Source organism: Bos indicus x Bos taurus, chromosome 24 (genome assembly GCF_003369695.1).
Source record: "Bos indicus x Bos taurus breed Angus x Brahman F1 hybrid chromosome 24, Bos_hybrid_MaternalHap_v2.0, whole genome shotgun sequence".
In the NCBI taxonomy this organism is placed as follows: Eukaryota; Metazoa; Chordata; class Mammalia; order Artiodactyla; family Bovidae; genus Bos; species Bos indicus x Bos taurus.
The window spans coordinates 32,760,098-32,784,839 of NC_040099.1; the positions used below are offsets into that span (position 1 = coordinate 32,760,098).

At 41.1% G+C, this 24,742-nt stretch overlaps 1 protein-coding gene across 3 annotated transcripts in view; it reads right to left on the reverse strand.

The window, feature by feature from the left end:
- The window catches only part of TTC39C (tetratricopeptide repeat domain 39C), a 104,825-nt gene that overhangs the window by 30,844 nt on the left and 49,239 nt on the right, over positions 1-24,742 (reverse strand). Inside the window, exons 4-6 of one of the 3 annotated variants that reach the window (XM_027525791.1) lie at positions 22,483-22,597; positions 19,810-20,164; positions 17,543-17,711 (exon numbers count right to left, since the gene is read on the reverse strand). In XM_027525791.1, the coding sequence (XP_027381592.1) occupies positions 17,543-17,711; positions 19,810-20,164; positions 22,483-22,597 (639 nt within the window). Of the gene's footprint in view, positions 1-9,177; positions 9,269-17,542; positions 17,712-19,809; positions 20,165-22,482; positions 22,598-24,742 lie in introns of those variants that run through there. The other 2 variants (XM_027525792.1, XM_027525793.1) reach the window with 2 other exon arrangements.

A 24,742-nucleotide genomic window follows, 5' to 3' on the forward strand; every position in this document is an offset into this window, starting at 1 on the left:
ACGGCAGAAATCGAAGAGCCTCCTGATGAAAGTGAAAGAGGAGAGTGAAAAAGCTGGCTTAAAATCCAACATTCAAAAATTGAAGGTCATGGCATCTGGTCCCATCACTTCATGGCAAATAGATGGGGAAACAAAGGAAATAGTGAGAGACTTTATTTTGGGGGCTCCAAAATTACTGCAGATGGTGACTGCAGCCATGAAATTAAAAGACGCTTGCTCCCTGGAAGAAAAGCTATGACCAACCTAGACAGCATATTAAAAGCAGAAACATTATGTTGCTGACAAAGGTCCATCTAGTCAAAGCTATGTTTTTTCCAGTAGTCACGTATGGATGTGAGAACTGGACGATAAAGAAAAGCTGACTGCCGAAGAATTGATGCTTTTGAACTGTGGTGTTGGAGAAGACTCTTGAGAGTCCCTTGGACTGCAAGGAGATCCAACCAGTCCATCCTAAAGGAAATCAGTCCTGAATATTCATTGGAAGGACTGATGCTGAAGCTGAAACTCTTAATACTTTGGTCACCTGATGTAAAGAACTGATTCATTGGAAAAGATCCTGATGCTAGGAAAGACTGAAGGCAGGAGGAGAAGGGGATGACAAAGGATGAGATGATTGGATGGCATCACTGACTCGATGGACATGAGTTTGAGCAAGCTCCGGGAGTTGGTGATGGACAGGGAGGCCTGGCATGCTGCAGTCCATGGGGTTGCAGAGTCAGACACGATTGAGTGACTGAACTGAACTGAACAAAGCCTGGCCACCTCAGCATCTGCTGACATGCCTCCCTGCCATGTGGTTCCCAGCTCCCCCAGGGCCGGCGCTCTGCTGCAGTGGCCTGTACTGCTGCAGCCCCCATGGCAGACATAGCAGTGCTGTCAACATGTCATAAACACCAACAAGGACCTGCACTCAGAGCTCCAAAGCAGCACACACCTCCAAAATCACCACTCCCTAAACCTCAACAGCAAAACTACACCCAGGGTCCAACCATAGACCTCACCTCAACAAGGAGAGAAGGCTTAAAGAGATTAAAGGTCTTGCTCAAACCAGTCAATCCTAAAGGAAATCAATCCTGAATATTCATTGGAAGGACTGTTGCTAAAGCTGAAGCTCCAATACTTTGTCCACCTGATGTGAAGAGCTGACTCATTGGAAAGGACCCTAATGCTGGGGAAGATAGAAGGCAGGAGGAGAAGGAGGCAACAGAGAATGAGATGGTTAGACAGCATCACTGACTCAACAGACATGAATCTGAGCAAACTCCCGGAGATAGTGAAGGACAGGGAAGCCTGGCGTGCTGCAGTTCATGGGGTTGCAAAGAGTTGGAACCAACTGAGCGACTGAACAACAACAACAAATCCAGACCACTGGGCCAGAGTGGAGGAGCCAGGACTCAGCATGGGCAGTCAGCCTCCAGATCTGAGCCCTCAGCTACAATGTGTATCTTATTACATCACAGTACCACAGCTTCCCAAACACTCCCATTAAGCCAGCGAAATGCAGGCTGAATTTCAAGGGATACAATCAAATCCCTAAACAAGAACACTAGCATTTCACTATTCTTATAAGACAAATATGTTATGATAAAATATTAAGAAAATGAACTATAAAAGAAGCTAAATTAAGGAAAACCAGAAATAAAGTGGAAGTAAAATATGAATTGATTAAAAAAAAATCAAATCTCTCTCTATAAAAACCAATATGAAAGTCTTAAGCTCAATCATAAAACTAGGAAAGCATAAATTTATAAAAACACCACTAGTAATAAAAAGTAATATCACATTTACATGCTTGGATATAGTCATATGTCTAAAAATATGTGGAAATAAGAAAAAGTAAAATATAAAACTAAGATGAGTATAACAGTAAGTGGACATCTTCAGATTATTGAAGAAATAAAAGAAGTTATTAAAGAATTAATTTCAAAACTACTTAACAACTGAAAAATACTTTCAAATGTTTAATGATGTTTTAATTACTTTAACTGACTTGCTTCTCCAAAATGTAGAAAAAAAATATTCTATTAAGCAACTCATTTTTTAAAAATAGTAAGTTTATTTCTAAAGCCCAATAAGAATAAGCCCTCTTGGATATTTATATTTATAATAATATTTCAGTTCAGTTCAGTCGCTCAGTTGTGTCTGACTCTTTGCGATCCCATGAATCCCAGCTCGCCAGGCCTCCCTGTCCATCACCAACTCCTGCAGTTCACTCAAACTCATGTCCATCAAGTCGGTGATACCATCCAACCATCTCATCCTCTGTCGTCCCCTTCTCCTCCTTCCCTCAGTCCCTCCTAGCATCAGGGTCTTTTCCAGTGAGTCAACTCTTCGCATGAGGTGGCCAAAGTATTGGAGTTTCAGCTTCACCATCAGTCCCTCCAGTGAACACCAGAACTGATCTCCCTTAGAATGGACTGGTTGGATCTCCTTGCAGTCCATAATAATATTTAAATATATGTTATTTGCTAGTAAGATACATATACTATTATTACATATACGTAACATTACATTTAGAATATATATAAAATATATAACACATATATATAACTTATTAGCAAATAAAAGCTAAAAAGAGAATTGGGTTGAGACAGAAGGCCTGAATTCTAGTTCCTCCTTAATCCAAAATAACTATGTCCATGTACACATATTATTTCACTTGAACCTGTTTAGTATACACAGATGTATGTAAAAATATAAAGTAACGAGACACAGGGTGACATGAGTAAATGAACAGACACCATCAGAAATGAGTAAGAAATACAGATATTAAAATTTCCTTATAATACACAGAACCTGACAAACTGATAACTGTACAGAAACAAAACTATAAAAATACTAAATAATATATATTTTTAGAGGCAGTAGTCATGTATTTGTTATATGAACCACAACTGTCAAAGCCACTTAACTTTCATTTTAAAACATCTATAATAGGTAGAAAATAAAGATAAAAATAGATTCCACCCATCTTAAGGATTTAGTTCAATAACAAGAAGATAAACAACCTTAAATAAAACAATGTTTGGATGGACCTAGAGATTATCCAACTGAGTGAAGCAAGACAGACACAAAAAGATAAATGTATGATATTGTTTATACATGGAACCTAAAAAGGGTACAAAAGAACTTATTTATACTACAAAAGTAGAGTCACAGACATAGAAAACATAGTTTCCAGAGGGTAGGGGACAGGGATGTATAAATTGGGACTGACATATTCACAACTATATATAAGACAGGTAACTACTAAGAATCTACTGTATAGCACAGGGAACTCTATTCAGTACTCTGTAAAAGCCTATATAGCAAAAGAATCTAAAAAAAAAGTGGGTATCTATATAAACAACTCACATTGCTGTACACCTGAAACTAACACATTGCAAATCAACCATGCTTTAATAATAATTTTTAAATGTTAATATTCCTGAATCGAGTAGGTTTCAGAATTAATAGCCATCTGCACATGCAAAGAGGTATGGGAATATGAGTTTTTAAAATATCATTTTACAATCTGAAGAAAAAGTATTCTATGTGTCCCACTTTGAGAAGACAAGCATTATTTCTGAAGAAATGAAATCTGTTGTAACAAAAGTGTGTATGTTTGAATGTTCAAATTTTCACAATAAAATGTAAAGACTGTTCTCAAAATGACAGTAATAGAAAAGGGGAAATATATGACAAACATAACTTATGATTATATTAGACATGAGAATTTGATTAAATAAAAACATTTCTTACTCAAAAGTCAAACTTGACTAGATCAACAGATTATATCCAAAGGAAAAAAGAATATATACTCCTACTGAAAATACCCTCAGTAGCACTTTTTGGAAGCGTTTTTATTGAGATATAATTCAAGTATTACAAAATTCACGAAGTATTCAATTCAGTGGTTTTTAGTATATTCACAGAGTCCAACAACACAAGAGAAGACTCTAAACGTGTACGTCACCAGATGGTCAACACCGAAATCAGACTGATTATATTCTTTGCAGCCAAAGATGGAGAAGCTCTATACAGTCAGCAAAAACAAGACCAGGAGCTGACTGTGGCTCAGATCATGAACTCCTTATTGCCAAATTCAGACTTAAATTGAAGAAAGTGGGGAAAACCACTAGACCATTCAGGTATGACCTAAATCAAATCCCTTATGATTATACAGTGGAAGTGAGAAATAGATTTAAGGGCCTAGATCTGATAGACAGAGTGCCTGATGAACTATGGAATGAGGTTCGTGACATTGTACAGGAGACAGGGATCAAGACCATCCCCAAGAAAAAGGAATGCAAAAAAGCAAAATGGCTGTCTGGGGAGGACTTACAAATAGCTGTGAAAAGAAGAGAAGCAAAAAGCAAAGGAGAAAAGGAAAGATATAAACATCTGAATGCAGAGTTCCGAAGAATAGCAAGGAGAGATAAGAAAGCCTTCCTCAGCGATCAATGCAAAGAAATAGAGGAAAACAACAGAATGGGAAAGACTAGAGATCTCTTCAAGAAAATTAGAGACACCAACAGAACACTTCATGCAAAGATGGGCTCAATAAAGGACAGAAATGGTATGGACCTAACAGAAGCAGAAGATATTAAGAAGAGGTGGCAAGAATACACACAACTGTACAAAAAAGATCTTCACGACCCAGATAATCACGATGGTGTGATCACTCACCTAGAGCCAGACATCCTGGAATGTGAAGTCAAGTGGGCCTTAGAAAGCATCACTATGAACAAAGCTAGTGGAGATAATGGAATCCCAGTAGAGCTATTTCAAATCCTGAAAGATGACGCTGTGAAAGTGCTGCACTCAATATGCCAGCACATTTGGAAAACTCAGCAGTGGCCACAGGACTGGAAAAGGTCAGTTTTCATTCCAATCCCAAAGAAAGGCAATGCCAAAGAATGCTCAAACTACTGCACAATTGCACTCATCTCACATGCTAGTAAAGTAATGCTCAAAATTCTCCAAGCCAGGCTTCAGCAATATGTGAACCGTGAACTTCCAGATGTTGAAGCTGGATTTAGAAAAGGCAGAGGAACCAAAGACCAAATTGCCAACATCTGCTGGATCATTGAAAAAGCAAGAACATTCCAGAAAAACATCTATTTCTGCTTTATTGACTAAAGCCTTTGACTGTGTGGATCACAATAAACTGTGGAAAATTGTGCAACAGATGGGAATACCAGACCACCTGACCTGCCTCTTGAGAAACCTATATGCAGGTCAGGAAGCAACAGTTAGAACTGGACATGGAACAACAGACTGGTTCCAAATAGCAAAAGGAGTACGTCAAGGCTGTATATTGTCACCCTGCTTATTTAACTTCTATGCAGAGTACATCATGAGAAACGCTGGGCTGGAAGAAGCACAAGCTGGAATCAAGACTGCTGGGAGAAATATCAATAACCTCAGATATGCAGATAACACCACCCTTATGGCAGAAAGTGAAGAGGAACTAAAGAGCCTCTTGATGAAAGTGAAAGAGGAGAGTGAAAAAGTTGGCCTAAAGCTCAACATTTAGAAAACTAAGATCATGGCATCGGGTCCCATCACTTCATGGGAAATAGATGGGGAAACAGTGGAAACAGTGTCAGACTTTATTTTTCTGGGCTCCAAAATCACAGCAGATGCTGATTGCAGTCATGAAATTAAAAGACACTTACTCCTTGGAAGGAAAGTTATGACCAACCTAGATAGCATATTCAAAAGCAGAGACATTACTTTGCCAACAAAGGTCCATCTAGTCAAGGCTATTTTTCAGTGGTCATGTATGGATTTGACAGTTGGACTGTGAAGAAAGCTGAGCACTGAAGAATTGATGCTTTTGAACTGTGGTATTGGGGAAGACTCTTGAAAGTCCTTTGGACTACAAAGAGATCCAACCAGTCCATCCTAAAGGTGATCAGTCCTGGGTGTTCATTGGAGGGACTGATGCTAAAGCTGAAACTCCAATACTTTGGCCACCTCATGCGAAGAGTTGACTCATTGGAAAAGACCCTGATGCTGGGAGGGTTTGGGGGCAGGAGGAGAAGGGGATGACAAAGGATAAGATGGCTTGATAGCATCACCGACTCGACAGACATGAGTCTGTGTAAACTCCAGGAGTTGGTGATGGACAGGGAGGCCTGGCGTGCTGCGATACATGGGGTTGCAGAGTCGGACACAACTGAGCGACTGAACTGAACTGAGCACAATCATTACAACAACATATGTTTAGGATATTTTCATCAACCCCAAAAGAAATACTGTACCTATTAACAGTTACTCTATATTCTCCCCACCCATCCCCAAGTAAGCTATCTGCATACTCTGGGGACTTCATCTAAATAAAATCACACAATGTATGTTCTTTTGTGACTTGCCTTTTTTCACTAAAAGTGTCTTCAAGGTTCATCCATGCTGTAGCAAGTGTCAGTACTTCAGTCTTTTTTTCAATTGCTGAAAGTTATTCCATCGTATGGATACATATTTGTTTATCCTTCATCAGTTGACAGACATTTGAGTTGTTTGCACTTTTTTGCTAAGTTATGAATAATATGGACATATGTTTTCATCTCTCTTGAGTGGAACTTCTGGGTCATATAATCAATCTATGTTGAATGTTTTGAGAAACCACCAAACTGCTTTCCAAAGTGGCTACACTATTTTTCATTCCCACCAGCAATGAATGAAGAGTGCAACTTCTCCACATGCCTGTCTTCTTATTGGGTGGTCTTTATTGTAGCTACTCTGGTGGATGTGAGACAGTGTCTCACTTGGCTTTGATTTGCATTTCTTCATAATGAATGATGATGATGAGCATCTTTTCATGTGCTTGTTGGTCATTTGCATATATTCTTGCATGTACATTTTTAACAGTAAATACTATCAATACAGCTGAGATTATGAAGTACACATCTTCCAATTTTGTTCTTTGTTTCCAAGACTGTGTTACATATTTAATGCAATCCCTATCAAAATCACAGTGTGCTTTTTTGCAGAAACGTACAAACTGATACCCAACTCAAGGAACCTGAAATAGCTAAAACCATCAAGGGAGTATTGCCATCTTAGCAGTACGGAGTCTTCTGATCCATAAACAGAAGGTCTTATCAGTAATATTTGAGACACTGCTGCTGAAACCATGTACAAACTAATGAAGGATTAGACTGACTCACTATTCCTTGAGTATCATCTTTCATCGTTCAGTAAAAGTTAAAGTGTGAACTGTGATTCAAACAATGACACCACTGAAGCTATAACCTAAGGAAATAATTTAAGAAAATAAAAAGTAAAAATATGCTAAGATAATACATGGTCTTTTCTATTACAGTGAAATGCTGGGAAATCACAGGTATATAACTGTCAAATATCCCAACAATTGAAAAATCAAATTAGTAACCATGGAAATCTACACAGTTTCCATAGCACTTATCTATAAAAACTATCTTCAAATACATAAACACTAGATTTGTAAGCAAAACTGCCTGAAGTTTCATATATATACATTAAACATCACAAACCAACTTGAAGCAAAACATCTTAATTATCGCTGGGCTATTTTTATGAAGTTGCTTAACATCTTAAAATAAACTATTATGTGTGTGTTTTACAGAGAGGCGCCCCCTGTCACGTGTAGCAAGCATTAGGACATGATGTGACAACCCACTTGCACGTGACTCAGCATTATTGCCGCCGAGCTGTGGAATCGGTTTAGCGGTATTGCTGTCAAGGACACCTAACAATAGACCCTGCCTCTAACCCCTGCCCTCAGGGCCAGGGCTCGTGTAAGCAAGGCAAAGCTCATCCTCTTATGCACACTTAGTGAGCTTGGGGATATAAATCGGTGTTAACCTTCTACTGGCTTTTCAACCCAACGGCCTGTAACGGTAGAGATAAAAGAAGAGCAAATGCATTTAACCTATTAGCAATCTGAGTTATCATCATCTCATTTCAGTGAACAGTCATTAAACCACACACTGGATTTAGCGCACTGGAAAGTGAAGACAAACTGATCCTCCACCTTCTATATCAGATTAAACCCATCTCTCACTCTGTGTCCTAAGAATAAACGGCTGCTGTACCTCCTGGTGCCCGAAGTCATAACGAGAACCACGTAGGTCGGAAGAGAAGACTACAATTAATAGAACCCTGGGGAATTACTTCTCTTCCTGCATTGCCTTTTTCCTGATCCTATAAATAACAACATTACCTCATGCTGGCAAGGCGTGCTGTTCAGATACAAGAGGCAGGCTTGCTCATCAACACTGCCACCCGACAGCTCTGGTTAGTCATATGCCCCTGAGATGGGTGCCTGGGCACAGGCCCCCCTGGGTTTGCCATTTCTGCTCTGGCCCCTAAGTTCCAAGCCCCCGGCAGCCCTCCTGCCTCTTGTCTCTGTCTGATAAATTAATCACCAAGGGGATCAACCTTCACTTTTCTGTCCCTGCCACAATCATGAGCTGAGGGGCTAAAAAAAGCAACACAGACCTCTCGTTTATTGTGGGGAGCACCAGTTAAACAATTAACTGTCATCAGTAGAAGTACAGAGAGAAAGAACTAGAGCCTGAAATAATGAGTGGGAGGAAGGTCCAGAGACGGAATGATGGGGCAGAAGCATAAAGGCCTTTCACGCAGACAGAACCGGACAGGTAACAGAAAGTAAGGCGATGGAGCGCCAGGGTGACAAAGTCAAGGGCAACCATCAAAGCTGTCCCTGTGGGCACTGCTCATGGGGAAAAGAAACCACATCCTATCACACAGCCTTGTGAGAAGCAAGGGCTGGCAGGAGGAGGACAAATCCAAGCAGGCTGTTGCCTTGAGGCTCTGTGCACACTCCCCCTTGGTTCTCATGGAGCAAGGCCGTCATCTTTGTGATCATCAGGGGCTGTCACAGCACAGACCCCACCCGCCTGAGCTCGGGGAGAGCAGAGGCTCAGCCCTCCAGCAACAAGCACAGACCTCATGGACACCCACTTACTTTTTCAGTTCCTGTAAATTTATTTCTTTCTTTAGAGTCATGCTTCTTTAGCCAGCCCATCAGGACTTCAGTATCTGAGTTGGTACCCTGACACCAAATGTTGAGACCTTCCTGCATCATCACCTTCTGTGTTGGCTGTAGAAACAGGCTGAGGTGCCACCAAGAAAAGGTGACAGTCCTTGACAACCAGCTTCCTCCCTTAAAGAAACACCATCACTCACCCTGATCAACGGACTTCCTGCCAACAGACTCATCAGTCCATTCGATAAAAACACACTGAGCTCCAGTTTCGTGGGAGATCCATTTCTGCTCCTGAAGAACAAAACCTGTGGTTTTTCCATGCCAGCATGCAGGACACAGAAAGTATGGGTGCAAGCTTGGAAGACAGTTTCACAAATGTTCCCAAACTGCATTAAGTAACTTCTTTAGAACATGTCCATCAACTGTCATTCATTCAAATATTTGAGCAATGAAAGACTAATATTAAAAAATAAGTCTCATAACTAAGTAGTCACACCATGTAAGGTGTGTATATATACATAAAACCAAATACATGTATCTGTATATTACATACTAAATAGATTATTAAAAGGGAGGAGAGGGGAATTGTGCCAATCCATATTGTTTAAAAAAAAAAAAAAGGACTAGAGAGAAATAGGAAGTTTACTGAAATGTAGACTTGTTCCTAATAATTTTAAATAACCAAGAAAAATATTCATTAATCACTTGGATGGTAATGGACTTATCACTACCATAAGTTTAAGGGGATGAAAAATATATAAAATTCAAAATTATAACCATTAGCTCATATTTTAAAATGGAGATTGCTATATAACCCCTGGGTCCACTTCCTAACAGCTGTGTACATTATGGAAATTCAGGGAAAAGTAAATGCAGGTACTGTGCAGTAGCTCTAAGTCCTCTGCACTCATTTTGCCCATCCCAGGCCTAGCTCAATTGATAGCTCTCAACACCAAAGCGAGTTCTTTCTCCTAAAAAGAGAGCAAATTTGGTAACATGACTTCCCAGGCTTAAACACTCAATAACAACAACCATCACTCCACCACCTGAATAATGTTTATCACACGCCAAGTACTGTGTGAACCCATATATTCTTCATGGCTACATGCTAAGTCACATGGAAGAAGCCTAGAGACAGGACAGGTAAGGAGGATAAGACAAGAGGGTGGAGGAGGCTGGAGGTGGGGGTACTGTAGACACGCAGTGGGGAGAAGCCAAGGTGGCAAAGAAAGAAAACTCTTCTTGCAACCTGGCCCAGACTCCCAAAGAGCAGAGGAGCTTGGCGTCCTGAAGATGCATAAGGACCCCACGAACCACTGATGGTGCGGAACTTCACTGCTGTGACGAGTTAGACCATGACAACATGGAATAATGAAGACACGGCCACAAGGGCTATGCGAGGGGTGGGATGGGGTGGATGTGCTCAAGATCACCCTCCCCATGGATTTCAAACTGTCCCAAACAATGAAGGGCAAACTATGTCAAAGGTTGTTCACGAAACTTAGAGAGTAGGTACCTGCACTTGATTTGCAAAAAACGTAAAGGAAAATGAACACTTATCAGCTGGGGTTGAGTCGGTCATCCTGGACAAAGGCAAGCTGGCACAGAAGCAGCTGTTCAAACAACGGGAAGTTCTGAGTCACCAAAGAAGCGAAGTCCAGGTCACTGGATCCACTTGCCAAAATTAGGAGCCCCCAGACCATGTTCCCTAGGAGCTCGTGGATAAAAAAACCACAAGGGTGTGGGGTGGGAGGGAGGTTTCAGAGGGAGGGGACATACGTGTACCTGTGGCTGATTCATGTTGTTGTATGGCAGAAACCAACACAACATTGTAAAGCAACTATCTTCCAATTAAAAAAAAAAAAGCCTTAAAAAAAAAAAAAAAAAGATCTCAAGAGGCCCTATCTCTAACCTAAATGTGCACTGAAAAGAAAAAAAGATTTTCTGCAAGCAAATTCGTCAACTGAACGCTATGAGTTTTCATAAACTGACTTGGGAGCTTAAAGGCCTTGCAATAAGCGTCTGAGAAGAGCTATGTCACATCCTCTCTGAGCAATTCATCAGTAAATGAAGGATGCCACCATCTGATACCTAGCTACATGATCATTTGGGAAGATTAATGAAACACCAGTGTCTGGATGCCATGAAGATAATGCCAATAATATCTCAAGTTAGCCTTAAAATTCGCTTATCCTGTAAGCCTTCAGGAAGAGCCAAACAGAAACAATCACATTTCACTTGACCCTCAGGCTTCAGCTCACCAATCAAGAGCAGAAACGGATCTTTCAGTGTTTTTTCCTTAAAACCAAGTATCAGCTGGATAAGCAAACTGCTCCATGACAAAGCAGCTCTAAAGTCTACCACCGGTACTCAGATCCCAATAACCTACTGTGAAAGAGACTGAGGGCTATCATGGTGACTGTGTGCCTTCCCAAGTCATCATCCTTTGATGATGCTGTGCCTTCCTCATTTCTAGAACCAACCCAATGACAATGAGTGAGCACTCAAAGTTAGTTTTCACTCAGTCCCTACCAAAGATGATTTGTGGACAAGGTAAAATCATGCTATTTGTAAGCCCTCCTCAGACAGCCATTCTGCTGTTTTGCATTTCTTTTCCATGGGAATGGTCTTGATCCCTGTCTCCTGTACAATGTCATGAACCTCTGTCCATAGTTCATCAGGCACTGTATCAGATCTAGTCCCTTAAATCTATTTCTAACTTTCACTGTATAATCATAAGGGATTTTATTTAGGTCATACCTGAATGGTCTAGTGGTTTTGCCCCCTTTCTTCAATTTAAGTCTGAATTTGGCAATAAGGAGTTCATGATCTGAGCCACAGTCAGCTTCCGGTCTTGTTTTTGCTGACTGTTTAGAGCTTCTCCATCTTTGGCTGCAAAGAATATAATCAATCTGATTTTGGTGTTGACCATCTGGTGATGTCCATGTGTAGAGTCTTCTCTTGTGTTGTTGGAAGACGGTGTTTGCTATGAGCAGTGTGTTCTCTTTGCAAAACTCTACTAGCCTTTGCCCTGCTTCATTCCATATTCCAAGGCCAAATTTGCCTGTTACTCCAGGTGTTTCTTGACTTCCTACTTTTGCATTCTAGTCCTCTCTAATGAAAAGGACATCTTTTTTGGGTGTTAGTTCTAAAAGGTCTTGTAGGTCTTCATAGCACCGTTCAACTTCAGCTTTTTCAGCATTACTGGTTGGGGCATAGGCTTGGATTACCGGGATATTGAATGGTTTGATTGGAAATGAACAGAGATCATTCTGTCGTTTTTGAGATTGCATCCAAGTACTGCATTTCGGACTCTCTTGTTGACTATGATGGCTACTCCATTTCTTCTAAGGGATTCCTGCCTACAGTAGTTGATATAATGGTCATCTGAGTTAAATTCACACATTCCAGTCCATTTTAGTTCACTGATTCCTAGAATGTCGACATTCACTCTTGCCATCTCCTGTTTGACCACTTCCAATTTGCCTTGATTCATGGACCTAACATTCCAGGTTCCTATGCAATATTGCTCTTTACAGCATTGGACCTTGCTTCTATCACCAGTCACATCCACAACTGGGTATTGTGTTTGCTTTGGCTCCACCCCTTCATTCTTTCTGGAGTTATTTCTCCACTGATCTCCAGTAGTATACTGGGCACCTACCAACCCGGGGAGTTCCCCTTTCAGTATCTTATCATTTTTGCCTTTTCATAATGTTCATGGGGTTCTCAAGGCAAGAAAACTGAAGTGATTTGCCATTTCCTTCTCCAGGGGACCACATTCTGTCAGATCTCCCCACCATGACTCTCCCATCCAGATGTTCAAGCTGGTTTTAGAAAAGGCAGAGGAACCAGAGATCAAATCGCCAACATCCGCTGGATCATTGAAAAAGCAAGAGAGTTCCAGAAAAACATCTATTTCTGCTTTATTGACTATGCCAAAGCCTTTGACTGTGTGGATCACAATAAACTGTGGAAAATTCTGAAAGAGATGGGAATACCAGACCACCTGACCTGCCTCTTGAGAAACCTATATGCATGTCAGGAAGCAACAGTTAGAACTGGACATGGAACAACAGACTGGTTCCAAATAGGAAAAGGAGTACGTCAAGGCTGTATATTGTCACCCTGCTTATTTAACTTCTATGCAGAGTACATCATGAGAAACGCTGGGCTGGAAGAAGCACAAGCTGGAATCAAGACTGCCGGGAGAAATATCAATAACCTCAGATATGCAGATGACACCACTCTTCTGGCTGAAAGTGAAGAGGAACTTTTAAAAAGCCTCTTGATGAAAGTGAAAGAGGAGAGTGAAAAAGTTGGCTTTAATGCTCAACATTCAGAAAACAAATCTGGTCCCGTCACTTCATGTCAGATAGATGGGGAAACAGTGGAAACAGTGTTAGACTTTATTTTGGGGGGCTCCAAAATCACTGCAGATGGTGATTGCAGCCATGAAATTAAAAGACGCGTACTCCTTGGAAAGAAAGTTACGACCAACCTAGATAGCATATTGAAAAGCAGACATATTACTTTGCCAACAAAAGTCCATCTAGTCAAGGCTATGGTTTTTCCAGTGGTCATATGTGGATGTGAGAGTTGGACTGTGAAGCAAGGTTAGCGCCGAAGAATTGATGCTTTTGAACTGTGATGTTGGAGAAGACTCTCGAGAGTCCCTTGGACTGCAAGGAGATCCAACCAGTCCATCCTAAAGGCGATCAGTCCTGGGTGTTCATTGGAGGGACTGCTGCTAAAGCTGAAACTCCAATACTTTGGCCACCTCATGTGAAGAGTTGACTCATTGGAAAAGACCCTGATGCTGGGAGGGTTTGGGGGCAGGAGGAGACGGGCATGACAGAGGATGAGATGGTTAGATGGCATCACTGACTCGATGGACATGAGTTTGAGTGAACCCCAGGAGTTGGTGATGGACAGGGAAGCCTGGCGTGCTGTGAGTCATGGGGTCGCAAAGAGTCGGACATGACTGAGCGACTGAGCTGAATTGAACTGAAAATCACGCTAAATTGAATTTTTTAGGGGAAAAGAAGTTATTAGGGATTTCCTTGGTGGTCCAGTGGTTAGGAACCCACCTTGCAATAGACAGGATGTGGGTTCAATCCCTGGTCAGGGAACTAAAATCCCACGTGCCAGGGAGCAACTAAGCTGACGCATACAACTACTGAACCCATGTGCTCTGGAGCCCATGAGCTGCAATGAAAGACGAAGCCACATGACTCAACGAAGATCCTGCTTCCTATGTGCCACAACTAAGACCTAAGGAAGCCAAATAAATATAAATAACTGTTTTCTAAAATAAAAGGTTTTTTTAATATAAAAAAGTTACTAGTTTTCACTACAAGATAAGCATTGTTTTTTAAATTAACTTATTTATTTTAATTGGAGGCTAATTACTTTACAATATTGTGGTAGGTTTTGCCGTACATTAACATGTGTCAGCCAGGGGTGTACATGTGTCCCACCATCCTAAACCCCCCTCCCACCTCCCTCCCCACCCTATCCCTCTGGGTTGTCCCAGAGCGCCAGCTGAGAAATTAATGAAAATGGGAAGAGTCAGTTCAGTCGCTCAGTCGTGTTCAACTCTTTGTGACCCCATGGACTGCAGCACGCCAGGCCTCCCTGTCCATCACCAACTCCTGGAGCTTACTCAAAATCAAAATCATGTCCATTGAGTCCGTGATACCATCCAACCATCTCATCCTCTGTCGTCCCCTTCTCCTCCCGCCTTCAATCTTTCCCAGCATCAGAGTCTTACAGAAAGCATAATGAAACATAAATCCTGACTTTTGCATTTCTATTTAGCAGTTTCAAAACCCAGTTTAGAGCACTCATTGATCAAGGGAGAGAAGGGCGGGCATCCACTGATCAAGAGAGATCTAGACATGCCTAACGCCTGGCCTCGTTGCCGTGGTGCACACAACTGCAGGCTCTCACCCACACTGGGCAAGTGTCCTTTGAACACTAAACCTAGTATTGTCATGTTCAGAGTTATTGAGAAGGTCCATGTCAATTTCTTAAAGGAAAGGCATCATGCACCCAAGAAAGCATTTACCCTGTACCCAGCTTTCTTCATTTCAGAAATGGCCACTGAAGTGAGAAGGCTGAATCAATTAAAAATTTCCTTCTACAGGCTTATTTCCCCCTGCACAACCCAAGGGAGTATGGGAACTTGAATAGCCTGGACATCCTTCCCCACTTATAGGGCCCTAACCCTGAGCTTGAAAGAACAATTCACTAACAGCAGACTGGATCACACAGGAGGCTGATCAAAAGTACATTTTTAAGAAAGCAAAAGAAGAGAATTGTCACTGAAGGCTCATGAGCCTGACTTGAAACAAAAATGGTGTCAAAGTAATGAGAAGAAAAATGACTTGGACATGGGTTTACATGAGTCTTATCCTGGGGAGCTTTCAGTGTTGTTTCAGTTGTAAATTATTAGTATAATCTTTAGAATATGATTCCATATATAAACGTAAGGTGTCCTTGGATTTAAGAAGACACTTCATGGAGGAGAGATATTATTGGGGAAGTAACATACACTCCACTGCCAACAAGAAATTAGTGAAAGAATCACTCCCTGTGCTTATGAAAACACTCCTAGGCAACCATCTTCCCATCATGTGCGGGATTTTTTTGGGGGGAAGGGGGCTGACTTCTAGCATGGATTATGTTGTGGACACTTGGTTAACTGAGGGTAAAGGTTATTACACCTCACACGGATGCACTAGTGAGCTGCTAGTGAGCATGTGGGTGGAACATGTGGGTGGAACACTGTGTTAACAGTCACCTTCTTTCACTTGCGTGATTTAGTTCTTATAAAGATTTTCATTTTACCATAATTAAAGAAGATACATGTACCCCAATGTTCACTGCAGCACTATTTACAATAGCCAGGACATGGAAGCAACCTAGGTGTCCACTGACAGATGAATGGATAAAGAAGTTGTGATACATAAATACAATGGAATAGTACTCAGTCATAAAAAGGAATTCATGTGAGTCAGTTCTAGTGAGGTGGATGTTACACCGAGTGAAATCAGACAAGCAAATATCATATCAATTACATATATATGGAATCCAGAAAAATGATACCGATGAACCTATTTGCAGGGCAGGAATAGAGACTCAGACATAGAGAGCAGACTTATGGACGCAGTGCGGCAGAGAGAGACTTTGAGAGACTGGCACTGAAATATATACATTACTGTATGTAAAACTGATAGCTAGTGGGAAGCTGGAATATGACACAAGGAGTTCAGCTTGGTGCTCTGTGATGACCTAGAGGGCTGGGATGTGGTGGGAGGTGGGAGGGAGGTTCAGGAGGGAGGAAACGTGGATACCTATGGCTGATTCACGTTGTTGTATGGCAGAGACCAACACAGCACTGTACAGCAATTATCCTTCAGTTAAAAATAAATACATTCTTAAAAAAGATTTTCATTTTTCTTCAGATCCCTGTGCCCTCAAGCAAGCTGACATTAAAAAAAGAGGTGCAGGTATTGGTAGGCAGGCATTGAGATGGTATAGTTCTTCCTATAGAGGATTCTGTACAATTAGGTCCACATACTAATTGTACCCAGACATACTCAGTTATGTCTGACTCTTTGCAACCCCATGAACTGTAGCCCACCAGGCTCCTCTGCCCATGTTCTCCAGTGGGTTGCCATTTCCTTCTCCAGCGGATCTTCCCAACCCAGAGACTGAACCTGTGTCTCTTACATCTCCTGCATTAGCAGGCAGATTCTTTATCACTGAGCCACCTAGGAAGCCACCAAAAAAAAAAAAAAAAGGTGCAGAGAGAAGCAGAACCCCTCAAAAGCGAGGGTATGTTGTGTTTCTGGAATGACATAGCCTAGCCTTGCTCGCTGGGTGAGCTCCGAGGTCACGTGAAGCCTGTTCAGACCCCTGTTGACCTTCCCTGTAAAATGCAGGGGATCATTCTCTCCGTCGTGGGCTTGTTCTGAGGATTAAATGGGATGGTGTGTGTGAAAGCCCCTGGCATGGGACCTAGCCACATGAAGAGCATGAAAAAGTAATACGGGCTACTACTGTTTCAGAGTTTTTGCTGTCCTTGACATTTCAGGCAATAACATGAGCATGAATCAACTGTCAGCCGGGACGAACATTTGGAAATAGATTATCGGTAACTCCAGAGAAGGAAAAAAAATTATATTGGGTTGGTCAAAAAGCTTGTTCGGGTTTTTCACATAACATCTTCTGGGAAAACCCGAACAAATGTTTTAGCCAACCTCGTATTTTGTTTTAACTAAGACATTCACAAGGGCTCCCGTGTCTTCAACTCAGGGCACAGCATCTTGTCTCACCTCTGAGGGACCCCGACCCTGCTTCACCCATAGCTGTGAACAGAAGGTAACTGAATAAACACTCCGGGTTCCTTGAAGAGGCTCCCACAGCAATGACGAATGCAAGGCACAGAATGTCAGCCCTGTGACATTCGGGCTCCTTATGAGCTAGCCCCTTCCAAATGAGAATTATAGATTCAAGCAAGAGGCTTTATTTTAAAAAAAGCTGGAGAAGGCACAGTACCTCTAGTCGTTGTATGCGTCCCTTGAAAAACATAAAGAGGGAAGAGTTTGGATAAGCAGCTTCTTTTTTGAGGAGAATTTCCTTCGCTTCATCCAGGCCGGCTTTGTTATCACTTCCATCCAAGGCAAAAAATGGGCGGACCACGGTATGATACCAGAGCAGCGCTAATCTGAAGAGGGGGGACAGAACCCGTGAGAGAGGCGGACTTTGCTGACAGTGTTTCCAATCTTGAAAATAATCAGCCTGTGCTCCTCCCATACACACTCCTTCCAGAAAACTCGCTAGGCAGTCCCTGAGTAAGTAAAAATCTGTATCTTTCCCCATGTTATTTTGATTCATATTTGGAAAACCACAACTTTTGAGCACAATGTATAAATCAGCATACTCCCACCAGGGGAGAGAAAAAGGTGCCAGAAGAATGCAGTTCTTCTGAGGCTTCTAGATGGATTGCTGAAGGCATCATTAACGTAAATCTCTGAATCCTACTCCGTACTCATCAATGCATAAATTAGAAATGGTGACTGGTCATCATGAATTTACTGTCCCCTTATAATTACTTTCCACGTTACTTTTTACAAAAGGAAAGCATTTGTTCTCTCTTGTGTTCACAAAAGTTAGACTGTAAGTAAGCCTCACACCCTGAATTTAAATACAGGGACCATAAGCAAAATTACACAAAATTAAGTAAAAATAAGTTACAGGAACAGAAGAAAGGCCCTTTCTCTAGCTTTTGAAAACCAAACAAATAAGTTACTTAAAATTCTCTCACTTCAAACTCGTCCCTTTCAAGAAAAAGGCCATGTTAAACTAGGTAAACAAAATAGAGTCACTGGGATCGGCTTTAAAAGACAAAAACCATGTAACCAACACAACAAATATTTTTATGTAAATATATGCTTCCAATGTGCATAAATTTGGTCCTTTTCTGGAGATCAGACTAATTTACATTATTTTTAATTCAATTCATTCCTTTCTCAGAAAATGTTATTAAAAAAAGACATTATCACAAGTTATAAACCTGCTAAGTCAAATTAACGAAGGACCACTGTTAGTATAATATAATGAGTTTGGGAAGGCATGAATATTTTTACAATGAAAAATTAATGACCTTTTTATAGTCACTACCAAACAATTAGGAGTTAACATCCAAATTCCTCAATACTGACATAAGCAGAAACCCAGCTCACTAAAGTTCTCTGTGATATCAACATCTTTTGGAAAAATTCTGATAAGTGGTGCAATATCAAAGCACAAACAGTATTTCATAAAATTACTCAAACTGCAAATAGTAGTAGATATTTTAGTTCAGTTCAGTCACGCAGTCATGTCCAACTCTCTGTGACCCCATGGACTGCAGCACACCAGGCTTCCCTGTCCATCACCAACTCCCGAAGCTTACTCAAACTCATGTCCATAGAGTCAGTGACATTTACCAGATTTGGGGGGGAAAAAAAAAATCACACCATTTTTAATTGATGATGAAATGGATAAATTCTTGCTCTGGATGGTTATATCAGCTTCTTCACATTTTTCTGTTTAAATAATTATCATTTAAGTCTGAGCAATATAATATAACTCAATTTAGTTGAACAGCACAGGCTGTCCAGGCCACAGTAAGAGACCAATGGACCAACTAGAGTCATCAAGAAAAATTATCCAACATGAGGATATAAGAAGAGAGATTTCAGAATCACAGAACAGCCTTATGAAATTTATATCCTCTGAAGTCCAAAATCAGGATTATGAATCTCAGTGACTGGTCAGGGTTACTGCTTTTAAATGCTTATAAATCATGATTATTTTGCCTGTTTAAAATACAAGACTCATCAAAAAAAAATTTTTTTTTAAAGAAAATGGTGAAGAAGAGGGACTTTCCACAAAAAATTAAAAAATGAGTAAATAAAAATCAAATACAGGACTCATGAGACTTAAGAACAGTGCTCTGTTCTTCAAAAGAAAGTTAGTCACTCACTCGTGTCTGACTCTTTGCGACCCCATGGACTGTAGCCCGCCAGGCTCCTCTGTCCATGGAATTCTCCAGGCAAGAATAGTGGAGTGTGCTGCCATTTCCTTCTCCCTGTTTCCCAACGTTAACTCCTAAACATCACCAAAACACGGTCCTTGGCATCCATTGAAACATAAAAGGCATGGCAATGGTCAACCAACCAAGCATTGATTTTACCTGCAGTTTCCTATAAAGGTTTTGATTGTCGCTTACGTACTTTCAACTACATTATCTACCAAAGCATTGCAATATAGCTACTCACGTAGCTAAAGGGGCCTTCATGTCCTTACTTTCGCTTGCATACATCAGTGAAGAAAGCCCCTGCAGGCGGTCTCCAGGAAAACCCAGCAGGTTGATGATTTTGAGCAGGTTTGGGGGCACCATGGATATGCAAAGGTGAAAAAGGCCGTATCCAAAGCTCACAGCACCTTTCAGTCTGTTCAGAGACTCCTCAGACACCCCTTCAGCCACAATGTGGTTATCATTTGCAGCGTCAGAAGTCAAACGTTCCTCTCTTAGCTTCTTCTGATACAGCTCCTGAAGGGCGTTGATGTCCAGATAGCATTTATTGTAAATCTTCCAGGCTTTCCTAAGGATCCACCCACCTTTTATATATGCTATAAAGATAAGGGGAGAAAAACATGAAAAAAATAAGCATTCGAAATAGTTTTCCTACACTAATAATAAAGATATTGAAGAATGACTTGAAAAAAAAACAATACAAACTATTATCTACCATGACAACTTGTTTTTCTTCACATGGCTTAAATTCCTTATTTGAGGCCTGTTTTGGGGCCCCCTGGGTAGCTCAGATGGTACAGAATTTGCCTGCAATGCAGGATACCCTGGTTCAATCCCTGGGTCAGGAAGATCCCTAGAGAAGGGAATGGCTACCCACTCCAATATTCTTGCCTGGAGAATTCCATGGACAGAGGAGCCTAGTGACTATTGTCCATAGGGTCGCACAGAGTCAGACACGACTGAGTGACTAACACTTTCACTTTACTAGCTGGATGGCAAGAACCATGTATTATTTTGTTCATTAAATAGAGTCAATCACGCAGTAGTGAGGGTGTAGCATCTTTGCTGTTTTTCAGTTGCTCAGTCGTGTCTGTCTCTGCAACCCCATTGACTGCAGCACCCCAAGCTTCCCTGTCCTTCACTATCTCTTGGACTTTACTCAAATTCATGTCCATTGAATCAGTGATGCTATGTAAACATCTCATCCTCTGCTGACCCCTTCTCCTTTCGCCTTCATTCTTTCCCAGTATCAGGGTCTTTTCCAATTAGCATCTATTATCAGGTGAACGAATAAATGCAAGCATCATCTGAATCCAACTTATCCCACGTGTAGTGTCAAATCCTCTACCGCATTCCTGAACTACCACTGGCAGTCTCTATGACACCACTGGAGTGCTCTTGGCTAAACCCTATTACACTTGTACTTCAGACACTTGGCTGTTCTGCAGCATCACCTCCAAGTAACAGTGCAGATTCCTTCCTCGGGTGGCATGGAAGAGCCTGTCCCCCTCCCCAGCCTCCCTGCCTCCCTGCCTCCCCACCACAAATGGTAAGCTGGTGAGTCCTGAGGAAACTCAGGAAGAAAAGAATACCTGCCCTCTAGCAGTCATCAGACGGCAGCCACTCACTACAGTGAGCCCTGAGGAAGCTCAGGAGGTGAAAACAGGATACTGGCCCCAGACAGCCGAGGTGCACATCAACAGAATGATTTCAGTGAGCCTAGACCCTTGCATCTTCTCATATATAGAAAAGCGTTAAATCCCTTAAGTTGGGTTATCTGGTTTCCTTTAATCAACAATCATTTTTTGATGTTCAGACTACCTGCTCTTTGTTGCAAAACTTCTGTATAACCTGGCTCCTCCTTCAACTCCTTGGAGCAGTTTTCTCAGAATTACTTGAGACACTGTCTCCTCGGCTTGAAGGCCTAAAAATTCCTACTGAATAAAAGAGCTGTCAACTTTTAGGTTCTGAATATTTTTTTAAGCCCACAAAGGTCTAGAAAGTCCACATTTAGGAGGTCACAATAAAAGTTAAATCCTACTTTTTACTTGAGCCAAAGAGAAACAAATCATCTTCAAGCATGAGATGGAGACAGAGAAGAAAGAAAAGGAAATTGGCTGTCAGTAGTCCAGATCAAGAAAAGTGCATGTCATGACTTAGCAGCAACAAACCCTTCTTCACTTCAGTTGGAAGAAAATGCTTTTCTCATTGTGATTTATAGTTGATTTCCTTATTGAACACTCATTTTTTTCAAGTAGACCCTAGCTACCAAAGGGGCAGATATCTGCCATCAGCAGCACAGATATAAAACCACATAAGAGGAAGAAGTAGTATCAAAGTTAATCTTCCAGTGAACTCTTGAGAGTCTCCACTCCAATCTACACCACTCAAGGTATCAAAGCTACAAAATCCTTGTACAAAATTTGTCTTGGGCAAACTAAACAAGAATCAGTTTATACTCCTCAGTAAGGGTTGTTAAAATGTTAGTCATTCAGGTATGTTAGGAAATCTTTAGCACACACTCAGGCTTTCAATAACAATTTTCTGAGAAACAAACTGGTTATATTTCACTTTAAATGGCAATTATCGCAGCTTGATTCCCACCCACACACCAAAAAAACCTATCAATTTATTACTCTATCTAAGGCACAGGTAATATCTCTAAGTATGACAGACTATCTGCAGACAAGAGGATGAAAAAGATTTTGGAACTAAAACTATTCCACTAAATACACATTAAGCACTCATGGTATCAATTTCTCAAGTAATAAATCAAAATCATGCCCCAAACAGGTGCCACATGTTTTCAAAGACTGAAATACAAGGTGTTCTAAAAAAAAAAAAAAAAGTGTGGGGTATTACCAATTGTGTCCACTGAATATCAAAAACTGTTAAAAACAATGCTTTAGCATACCTGACAACTCTTGCTTTACAAACGAGAGCACAGCCAGGTAAACTTGACAGTCAGCTATGATTATCTGCCTCTGAAGCCGATCAACCATAGAGGGGGTAGATTTTCGGACATCAACCTGTTTGGTGGGAAGAAAGTACACACGGATAAATCACACCCGAGAACAACAACACTCTTTCCAAAAAACTATTATTTTACTGGGCAGAGTAACTTCACATAGGAAGTATAGAACAGTAGTCACTAAAATCCAAGACCAAATTTACACTACACCCTGAGCCTGGGACTTCTAGCTTCCTCCATTAAGTCTAGCTTTATTTTGTTATGAACACAATGCTGTAACTCAAAGAGCCTTGTAACTCAAAGACAAATATTCTCAATAATAGAAACACTTCATTGGAAATATGAAAGGCCACACAAAACTTTAGAGTTTTACCTTTTTCAAAACAATGTAAGTTAAAAATTTATTACATTATATAAGTTGTATAAGTTAAAAACCTAGACAGTTTATTAACAAGCAGAGACATCACTTTGCTGACAAAAGGTCCCTCTAGCCAAAGCTTTGGTTTTTCCAGGAGTCATGTACAGATGTGAAAGCTGGACCATAACGAAGGCTTAGTGCCTAAGAATTGATGCTTTTGAACTTCGGTGTTGGAGAAGACTCTTGAGAGTCCCTTGGACTGCAAGGAGATTCGACCAGTCCGTCCTAAAGGAGATCAGTCCTGGGTGTTCGTTGGAAGGACTGAGGCTGAAGCCGAGGTTCCAATACTTCAGCTACCTAATGCAAAGAGCCAACTGACTGGAAAAGACTCTAATGCTGGGAAAGGTTGAAGGCAACAAGAAAAAGGTGCAGCAGAGGATGAGATGGTTAGATAACAACACCAACTCAAATGACTTGAATTTGAGTAAACTCCCAGAGATAGCGGAAGACGGAGGAGCCTGGCGTGCTACAGTCCACGGGCTCACAAAGAGTTGTGCATGACTTAGCAACTGAACAACAGGAAGAAAAGCAACAAAGTTATTTATCCAAAAAAAAAAAAAATTACTAAAGGTATAAAACACCACCCCAGGTAAACAATGTGAAAAGCCACCTTACAGTCATCTGCCTTCAGGAAGGACCCATATTAGAGTTCATTCCTTTGGTGCATTCAACTGAGATGTGAGGGTTGGAACCTGGTTATGATGTTAGTTGAGGAGAAACACCCTCAATTAACAATTAGCTTTGAATGAATCACAAGCTGAACTTGAAATTTTAGTCAATACCCTCTAAAGGTGACTACCTAAAGCCCTATTTTGTAGTAAGATTTTGGTTTTATGAGTGTTAAATGAAGAAAATTCACTCTGAAATAGAACAGTGCCTTCTTAACATAAGGTAAACCTGAACAGAACAGGTTAAATAGTTTCCACATGCTTTCATGATGATATCAGAAATGAGAGGCTTTTTGCAAACATGACAAAAGTATGCAGAGTATATGTGACAAAGTAGCTGGCTTCTCTTTTTTCTAGATTAGCAGAATTCACCCATGGTCCCTGTTATTCCCGGTCCTACTTCTAGCACCTGTTACTTTGTTTGCTCAAGAAAACGTCAATCTATTGATGCCTCTGTTTTCTTTGCTTATAATAACATCTACTCTGCAGGGCTGTTGGAAAGGCTAATGAGATACTCTGCATGTGATAATGCTTTTTAAATTGCAAGGACCCATTACTAATGTTGATTATTAACTATGTGCTGGGCATGGTACTAGATGCTGAGGACAGACACGTAAATAAGCTTATAGTCTAATGAAGGCACACTGATGACCATATAATGGAGTAAATGCGCTGAAGGATGAAGTACAGGGAACTATGGGACCCTGTAGGAGACACACTAACAGGACCTGGGGACTAAATATATGAGTCTTTGGAGAAAATGACATGGAGGAAGAACTAAAGAACAGACAGGAACCAGGTCAAGAGGGATACACATATTCTATGGAGAGGAAAAGTCAATGCCAAGTCAGTCACGTTACGAAGTCTGGGTTTTAGTGTGATGGCAGTGGTCGCAGGGAGGGGGCGGGGACAGTGAAATCAGCAACATGTAATTTGCATCTCAGTGACTGCACTTTGGAGATCAAATCAGAGAACAGCGAGACTGGAGGCAGAAACGCCAGTGAGGGTTGTCTTAGGCAAGTGGAGACAGTGGCCGGCCTAGGAAACTGGCAAGGGAAGGAGATGAACTCAGGACGTATTCAAGAGACAGGCAAGGAGACTTGGTCACTGACGATAC